Raw genomic sequence first — 9,695 nt, forward strand, 5'->3', positions numbered from 1 at the left:
TCACCATTATTCAGTTGTAATATTTGAACAGAAACGGTCCCACACAAGGCAATTATGTTCGTGATAAAACTTCTGCTGACAGAAGCGAACGGTTTCTAACGAGGTTGCGTCGTAACGGAACAATTACATGGGATCATCACTTTTCTGTGGTTATTTTTGTCGAATGACCTTTCTAGTTTACATCTTTTTTTTAATTTTTTTTTTTTTCAAAGAAAAAATAATGCTGAACTGAATTGAGGTGCTTTTTTCACTGTAGTCTTCTTCTGCATGACCACACCTGTGATTTGAAGTGGGGGAAATATTTGCTCATCAGGATCTATCAGATTCTCGTACTAGATGTTGGACTGGGAGCTGTTTGCAATGATGTAAGTTTTAGCGGAATCGGCGTTACCATAGTGACAAAAACAAGCATCTATGAAATCGTTTTTTTCAAGTGCGCTAAACTAGTGAATATAGTTAATGCAAATCTACACCGTGTGACATCATTGACTATGATTTAATCACTGAAAATGACATCCCACATGGAAAGGAGTGACTATGGATCTTAATTCATCAGCAACAAAATCGATTATTTAGGTCTGCTGGTCATAGCAAGGGGTTAATCATCTATGGTCTAGGGGCCGACTAACCTCTCCCTTAGGCTTTTGCCGGGCTTCCTGATCAGTCTGTAATTCCTCCCGGGATAGCGGTGTCGGGGTCGAAATCTCTGGCGTAGCCGTAAATGCTTCGCGCTACCATACAACGCTTCAGCATTTGGGTCTGGGAGTATGGTCTCCGGTTATTTTTGATAAATCAAAAAAAAAAAAAAAAAAAAAGAAAAGAAAAAATCGCAAAAATCAGTGTTTCTAAGCAGATGGAATTGGAGTGGCAATCTGGATATCCTAACCAGGGAGTGTGCACCGGTTATCGCTTGAACTGTTCGTTTTGGGTATCCTGTGGTTACAAAGCCCGATGTGACCTGGGAACGATAACACTTCAAAATGGTGGCCAAGAAGATATTCTGTTTTCAAAGTGACTTTATTTGCTAAACATTTCACTCAAATGATCCCAAGTATAAGTATTGTAGATACTTTCTGAAATCATTATGTTAACTCCAGCGTTTGACTTAAGTCAAGACGAGAATTTCGTCATCGTTACCATCAAAACACCATACGTCAAGGTAAGCACGTGGTCTAGAAAGAAGTTAGAAATTTATTTTTACTACGATCTTTTTTTTTCTTTCATCGCAATTTAAGTTTCCCTGCTAGCAGAGTCTCTCTTCTCTTTCTCTCCCTTCGACCAAAGGAAAATAGGCTCTGCTAGCAGGGAAAATTTAAGTTAACTGATCACCAACATTAATGTAAAATATCCAATATCTAAAGTAACTACTGTATCAAAAATCATTATATCTTACGATATTTATTGTACACATTTTCATATTTTCCAGTTATGATAAGTAAAGTGAAGTACCCAGAATTAAAGCCTTGTCAAATTTTACTATCAAATATTTGATTATTGTAGACTCTTTGAAGTTGACACATTTTCTTACTCACTTACAGAAAATAATTTCGTGTTTTGAGTTGAAAGCAATCAAGATTTAACAATTTATATTCTTTCTAGATATCTGATGTTGATTTCTTCATTGATGGAAATGAGTTTAAATTTTATGTCAAACCTTACTTCTTAAGGTAAAGTACACATATGCATTTATTACTATATTTCTAATCTAATCTAATGCGTTTACCACTCCTGGGTGGACGGCTTGATGCCTAACAGGCCTTGCGACCCAATTGATAAGGCAGCCGGTTAGCACGGGCACTGAAAATGGTCATCACCAGCGTCTTCAGTGGATATCTTTTACGTCCGCCTTATACAGGGTTATATAGTGAAGACAGACAGTTTTAAGTCCTTTAGTCCTTGTTATACATATTTAAGTATATCATAGCCATTGAACGAGAATAGCATTTTGTGAATGTTGATCAACTGTTAAATATTATTTTGCAGGCTTAATCTTCCTGGTAAGATCGTTGAGGATGGCCAAGAGGGTGCAACATATGATGTCGAGAAAGGTACATCAAAACTACATATTGTATGAGTTTAGTGTTGTCTGTTGTAATGGATCTAGCGGTAGTGCATGAGGGACAATAGCTTATGGAAGAGCTAGCCCCTTGTGGGGAGCGATGGTTGTAAAATATACGCTCTATCTACAGTACATGTATATTGTGGAATACATTATGGAATGCATTACCAGACTTGGTCATGTGTGATATGTGATATGATCAAATGTTGGCATAAGCTAAAAAAAGCTTGAATCAATAGGGCAGGCGAGACCTAATGAACTCTACTCACATTTGATGCTGAGTCCAGGAATCAAACCTGAGACCCCAGAGGCGAGAGGTGAGTGCACTGCTGCCTAACCACTATCTACAGCTGTAAGACCCTGTTTCCTTAATGCAAAAGTGATGTTTCTTCATTATTGTCTTTTTTTTTTTTTTTTTTTTTTTAACTTCTTTTAGGAACATTCATTGTAAAACTCCCCAAGCTTCACCAAGGTGAGCACTTTGAGGGGCTGGACATGCTGACTTCCTTGCTTTCTCCAAGGAAAAAAACCAAGATGAATCAACCCTTGATTGAAGTTATTAATGGTTAGTATGGGATGGAGAGTTTTCTTATTTTATTCCTTTATTTTATAATAACCTGGCTGATTTAGAGTTTTTATTTTTTATTTTATTTTCATTTCTGGTTTCCATAAGATTTCTGTTTTTCTTTCAGATGATTCCAAACCATCAGAAATAAATGATGATTCCAGTGATGAAAACAGTGATTTTGATTGGGAAATTGAGCAAGTTCTTTGTGAGGTACATACAGGGTAACACATGACATCTCTTTCTATTCTTCCAGTCCCGTTCCTTCCCTCCTTATTTTTCCCAACCATTCATTTCTCATTTCTCCACTTCCTTTACACCACATATACAAGTGTATCTGTGAATATTTAGCTAGAACTATATTATTATTATTATCATCATCATCATCATCATTATTATTATTATTATATTAATTATTTCCATCATCTCCCCCAACCTCCCCCTCAATCTATTTTCTTCATTTTCCTTCATTTCCCTTTCCTTCCTTTCACTTCCTTTCTCTTCCCTTTGCTTCTCTTCTCCACTGTTTTCTATGTAAAATATCTAGTATTTAAATGTTTATGCACTATTATTCTTTTATAGGATGATGTTTCACTGGATTTAGATTGTAAAAGTGAAGAAGGAAAATATGGATTTGCAAACAAAAAGAAGGGGATTTTTGATAAGCGCCAGGTACGACATAGTACGACTAATCAGCCTTAGAGGTCACTGGATTTGTACAGCACTCGGTCTATCATTATAACTGCCACTGCCAGATCTACTTTAATTTTATCTATTTATTATTTATCTTTTTTTTTTTTTTACTTTTTCCAGCTGAAAATACGTTTTAGTATCATTCAATTTCCTTACTCCTCTCTTTTTACATGTTTCCTTATCTACTGATCTTCATATCTTACTGAATGGCTTTCAAAGATTTTTAATTTTAAAATTTGTTCTTAAATATTTATTAAAGGAAGAACTATATGAAATATCTGATGTGCCTGATCCAGAATCCATTAGCTTCCATGAAAGAAGACTTGCTCGTCTAGCAGCTGAAGACCTCAATTTTGACCCTGGACATTATTTGTAAGTATCAGTCATTAAATTCATTTATTCTTATCTTTTCATTGACGGGAGCAGATTCAGGGTTTCAATATGGGATGGGTACCCTATGCCAATACCACAGGAAACCCATAGAGGGTAGAAATTAATGAAAAATGGTGTCTCTTTTGGTTTGAAGTAAACCTATTGAAAGTTTATCTGGATAAGTGTATTCTTCCTTGATCAACCCCTGAAGGACTTAGCTGAGAGAATTGGATGAATGGCTTATATTTGTAATAGTAATGACTTGTTTATTTAATGACAGTGCAGACTTCTTTGATGAAGAAACTATACAACCATTTCTAGAGTACAGTCCACCATGGGATGAGGAATACAAAGAATATCAGGAAAAACTGAAGGTAAAATTATCTAATGGATCAACTTAAGTTTATCATAATAATTTATATAGTATATCATAATATGTGAATCAGGAAGGTTCTTAATATGTTGAGGGAAAGGAGGATGTTGGCTGGCGATGACAATGAAAATTATGATAATGTAAGAGGAGGTAGTGTTGATGGTTGCCATGATGTTGACGTGAGTGATAATGGTAGTAGGGGAAGTGGTTTTGGTGGTGATAGTGGTAATTGATGTAGGGGTAATGGTGGTGGGGCTGGTGATGGTGATGGTTGTGGTTGTGGTTGAGATAGTGGTGAAGGATTTGGTATATTGATGGTGATAGTGGTTATGGTTGTGGTGGAGACAGTGGTGAAGGATTTGGTATATTGATGGTGATAGTGGTTATGGTTGTGGTGGAGACAGTGGTGAAGGATTTGGTATATTGATGGTTATAGTGGTTATGGTTGTGGTGGAGACAGTGGTGGAGGCTTTGGTATATTGATGGTGATAGTATAGTGATAGTGGCAAAGATAGTGCTGGTTTTGGTAATTTTAACTTTGTTTCACTTAAATTATTATATTTTCAGAGTATATCAGCAGACAATTTGCTTAGTGCAGAAGAAGAACAACTTAAGTATGTTAGCATTAAATACATGCATTGAGAAATAATTAAAAAATACAATCCGTCATTAATTCATTTTTTGTTTTCAATTTCAAGAAACCTTTCAAAATCTAAATTTACTCCAGCAGATGAGACAAAAGGTACTTGATGACAACTTAACTCATGACAGGGAAAAAACTAAACCCAACTGTATTACAATATTTGTTTCACAATTGTAATAATTCATATGTATTTTACAGTTCTATTTACTGAAGAAGAAAAAGATAACCTGAGACATTTGCCAAACAAGGAATGTATCCTTTTTTATCCTCTGTTCCTCTATCAAGACCTTGTTTGAATTTCCACTTCTTCTACATCTGTCAAATAAAAAACACTCTTTCACACCCACACCCACACACACACGTTTTACAAGAATAACAACTTATTTATCCTCATTTGAGTTCCTTTATGAAGAAGACCAGAGATTCGCCCCCACTTTTAAAAAAATATATCGTTTCACCACTGCCGGTGTACTGTGCTTCAATTAAAAATTCTCACTGCTTATTTGATTATTTGTTTTTAACTGCACTAATATTACACAGATATATTGGATGAACCAGTACAGCTAAGCTTGTTGCTAGGTCTGGTTGATATTATCTTTGCTTATGCTTACAATCATCGCACAACTGAAGGGGAGAACACGGTATGTATTATCCACGAAAACGTTAGTCACGTCTTCTCACTTGTTGTGTCCGAGTATTTGATTGGATGAGCAGTCTTTGCACGTGTTGTCTTCTCGCGTGTTGTGTCACGTGCCATATCCGCGTATTTGATTGGATGAGCAGTCTTCACGTGTCTGTGTGACGTGCCATATCCGAGTATTTAATTGGATGAGCAGTCTTCTCACGTGTCATTGTGTCACGTGCCATGTCCGAGTATTTGATTGGATAAGCAGTCTTCTCACGTGTTGATGTGGCAGTTTAAAAGATGTCAGTATAATCTTGAAAATCTTGTTTGATTTGTGCTTTAGGTTGAATCTGGATGGACCATCAACAAAATAAGTTCAACACTTTGTTATTTTGAGGTGAGTAATAAGTGTTAGTGCTGTAGTTCACAACAAGGTTTCTTCCCCTCTAAGTTGTTGTGAGAATTTCTGTACAGGCAAGAAAATATGGAGCCATAACTTGTCGATCCTCATAAGTAATGACTGAAACGATGATTGATAAAATAGGGTGACATGACTTCAACTGTCTTTGAGGTCTCTACAGTTAACCCGACTTCTTGCTAATTTTCAAGAAATCAAAAATATGCAACTATTGCGCGCCGGCAGCAAAAGCCGCTGCAGCAATTTCAAATCGCTACAAGCTCGCACTTCTCTCAAACTAACCCTAACTAATTCAAACTAGTTAGAGCTGTGCTCTGGGGTCATACATGGACTATATAGCAGCTGCAAGAGGGGTGCCTAGTTACATTGTTTACAGTTTGACCCTGTTGAGCTGCATCACTGCTGTACTTGCGTTGGTGATTAGCTATGAACTCAGTATTGTGTATAAACCAATCAGCAGTGCGCAAATTGTGTGGTGGGTTTTCAGTTAAACATTAACCGGCTCTCTAACATTACTTCCCATAGACGTTTACCAACATAAATGACGTAGTTACATCCTGTTATCGTCGTTGTTTATGCTACCCTCTTCACCGTAACTGGAATCTTGTTCAGCTTGTACTAGAGGACACTAAAAAGATATTTGCTTTAGGTAAAACCTTTTTTTATATTTCACGTTGACACGCATATTCTTACAATGAAGTAATTTCTACTCATCTTATTCGTTTTTCTTTTCTTCTTACTCTGACGAAAGACTGTAACGTTCAAAACATGAGCAATATTTCAAACTCTTTTACGCTGTCTTCTTTAAGTGTCCTTATGGCAGATATCAAAGTTGCACTAACTTTCGGTCTTCAGATCAAACAAAAAACTATTTTCGAATTCCAAATTACTTCTTTGTTCTGTATTTCTTGATTACAGACTCATTTACTCAGGGTTAACCTCGAATCAGTGTCTAAATATTCACAAATTCCAACGGTGAAATATTTACGACTCCCACAATACAACTCTTTGAACCGAGTTCGAGGCTAAGCCTGAGCAACAGAGAACTCGAAACTGGAGAATATTGTTTCAAGTCATTTAGGTCAGTTCATATACATTTACTGTAATGTTGACCCAAATTCTTCGACTTGATACAATTGCTTGAAGCCAACAGAGTGTAAGGTTATAACTGCTATTCACTCATTTATCTCGCTACAATTTCCAATAGTCACCTTTTGTTCCTTCGGTCTCGTTTCCATTCATTTATAATGTAAAATTATTTTTCGACTCTTTCTCTAGGCAAAAGAAGATTACTCAAATGTTTACTTGAAATCCATGGATTGTTTAATGAAGACGATCCTCGCTACATATTAAATGATCTGTATATCACTGATTATTGTGTGTGGATCCAAACCATCAGGTATTTTGCACATTCAAGGCTCCTGCTACTCATGCTACTTCTGCAAATCCTGGAAAAAATTCCTGGAATTTGTAAAGGAAGGTTCTTACATGCAGGCCCAACTTTTCCACATATCCATATTATTTTATTTTTATTGAAGTTCATAGCTTCGCCAACTAAATTTACTCCTGTAACTGTTATTCAGAGACGCATTAGGTGAATGAGAATGAGGAAACATTTGATTTAGTAACATTTACCACCGATAAATAAATAATAAATAGTTAAAGAAATGAATGCGTTTGTTTTTCACTCGCACTAAAGTGGATTGCGCAGAAAGCCAATAAAATGCCAGAAAAAAATCACTTCGTCGAATCACGTGATTCACTGAATTCCGTTCTTATGAATGAGATTTACTTTAAGGGACACGAGTGAAAATCGTCTGCGCATGCTCTGAATCCGAATGCAAATTAGTCGAAACATAAGTAAATTTGACTTTCAAACATGCCTGATAATTGGACTTCACAAAATGCCAAAACTTAGTGTCCATGCTTGAAACTTAAGGCTAATTCTTTCATATTGTGTTTGTTAATACAGCATCTTGGTCTGACAAAAGTATACCAGCGAACTTATTTGTATACTTGGAGAAAACAAACATTTATTTTCTCACTAAAACTCTCAAATCCTGAAATTCACGCATGCGCGAACGTTTTTCTCTAGTATCACTGTAAGGATTATGATTTTGAATGATGTGCGTTTTGATTGATCGAAATGTCGGTCATTTTAGTAGAGAGTTTTCGCATTGTGGTTTTACAGCTTGTGTCGTATTCTCTCAGCATCTCATGTGTTTAAATCAGGGTATCTTAAACGAAAGCCCTAGCTTTAGTATTTCTTAAATCTACAGCATAAACAGATGCATTTTTGTACTTTTAACAGCAAAAAGAAACTGAAGTCCCTTGCGCAGAATTTACAAAAGGTACGAAGATCGAAATTATGGGAATTTCTCCAGGAAACATGAGCATTTGCTCGCTACATAATGCAAAGCTCGATAAATGCAAGTTTAACAACTACATACATACAGATGAATAGAGTAAGGAATAGATAGGGTAAAGCCTCTCTAACATTGCTGCCATGAACTCGCCCAACATGTAAAGGTTTTCATGAGTAGGGATAAAACTACGAATACTTTCCATAAGTATTTTATTTTCCATAGTTGCGTGAATGAATGTTAAGGGTTAATCATTGTTCGTTTATGTTTTGGGACAGATGAATCTTACTAAAAAGGACCTTGGATGGCAGTTAGAGGAGCTGGAAAAAGCTGGCTTGTTAGTGAACGAAGAGAATGAAAATAATGACGAAAACAGCGAAGAAGAACAAGAACAAGGACAAGAAGACGCCAAAGAGTGTAGTGAAGTTAGCGACGAAGAAACAGAATCTTCTGAAACCAGCTCAGCCACGAGTGACTCTACGTCAGAGGACTCCCAAGATGAACACTTAGAAATACAAATTGGAAATTTAAAATTGTCATCCACTGAAGAAGAAATGGATAAAACAGGGAACCAAGACAATACTGCTAAAGATTCTAAAGTAAATGAAAAAATTGTTGTGTTAAGTTCGGAAACTTTTGATCCTTAATGCACCAGCCCAGGATAAAAAAATATCGTAAATACTATAAATGATTGATTACTGAATACTTATTGCTTTATTATAGTCGCTTATTATTTACTTTCTGTTTATCGTTATTAATTCTTTGACGACTCAATGCTACAGTGCGCACTTAAGCATGGGTTGGTATTAGCTCGTCGTTTATTCAGGATAACAGCAGCAACTGCAACAAGAACAGCAATAACAGCATGAAACAAAAACTGCAGCAAATAACAGCAAAAGTAACAACAGCAGCAAAACAACGTCAACAATAGCAGCAACAGCGACAACAGCAACTCAAGCCGCCTACTATGGATTTCTTACCCGGTTTTTCTTTGATATCATATCAATGGCATAAAGCCAGTTTGTCTCAACAAGAGTGCCTCCAAATTTGACAGCTTTGTAATTGATGTTTTTTCCGAGACAAAACATTGGCCTCGCCTCAATAATTCAGTGGGCCATGTCACACCCTGTTACATGAATTACGTATGTTGAAGGTCATTAATTTCTGCTACATCTCGCAAAACATTCCCAGATATTTGCATCTGATCGACCCCCTGTACGAATTGGCTTGCAGACTGCATGAGTTAGTTAACTATGCTAATTTCTTGTTAAACCCTACAATCACGGATCGAGAATTTTTTGACTCTGACGGATTCAGATCGATATTGGTCGTGACTAAATTAAATTCAAAGATGAGAATATATGGACCGCGTAGCACTTATGAAATACATGAAGATATAGAATCTTCTCCGACTTCACTTATAGCACGTGATCTATATCCTTTGGTATATTTTCACAGGTACTCACTTCAGAATAATGATCAGTTTAAGACTAATTACTGTTTAGCTACCAACACAATGTGTGCGCGCTGATTGGCTGTCTAACGCTTGTTTGATATATCCGCTCGGCGGCAAACAAGCTTATA

At 36.4% G+C, this 9,695-nt stretch overlaps 1 protein-coding gene across 2 annotated transcripts; it reads left to right on the forward strand.

Moving 5' to 3' along the window:
* The first annotated feature begins 895 nt into the window (after positions 1–895).
* On the forward strand, positions 896–8,848 carry LOC116286528 (protein SHQ1 homolog). Of its 2 annotated transcripts, XM_031693066.2 has the most exons (17): positions 896–1,159; positions 1,600–1,667; positions 1,984–2,048; positions 2,496–2,624; positions 2,752–2,837; positions 3,207–3,296; positions 3,577–3,689; positions 3,970–4,063; positions 4,630–4,676; positions 4,761–4,804; positions 4,904–4,957; positions 5,246–5,346; positions 5,674–5,727; positions 6,274–6,397; positions 7,027–7,147; positions 8,060–8,099; positions 8,390–8,848. In XM_031693066.2, the coding sequence occupies exons 1-17, from the start codon at positions 1,085–1,087 to the stop codon at positions 8,756–8,758; spliced, it is 1,674 nt and encodes a 557-aa protein (XP_031548926.2). In that variant the 5' UTR covers positions 896–1,084; the 3' UTR covers positions 8,759–8,848. The 2 variants fall into 2 exon arrangements, with proteins under 2 accessions (XP_031548926.2, XP_088891111.1); XM_089034985.1 differs by lacking the exon at positions 8,060–8,099 and having other exon boundaries at positions 8,390–8,521.
* The last annotated feature ends 847 nt before the right edge of the window (positions 8,849–9,695 follow it).

This window comes from Actinia tenebrosa, unplaced genomic scaffold, assembly GCF_029948245.1.
Source record: "Actinia tenebrosa isolate PJP-AT-01 unplaced genomic scaffold, QUT_ActTen_1.0 PGA_scaffold3__52_contigs__length_22856419, whole genome shotgun sequence".
Lineage (NCBI taxonomy): Eukaryota > Metazoa > Cnidaria > Anthozoa > Actiniaria > Actiniidae > Actinia > Actinia tenebrosa.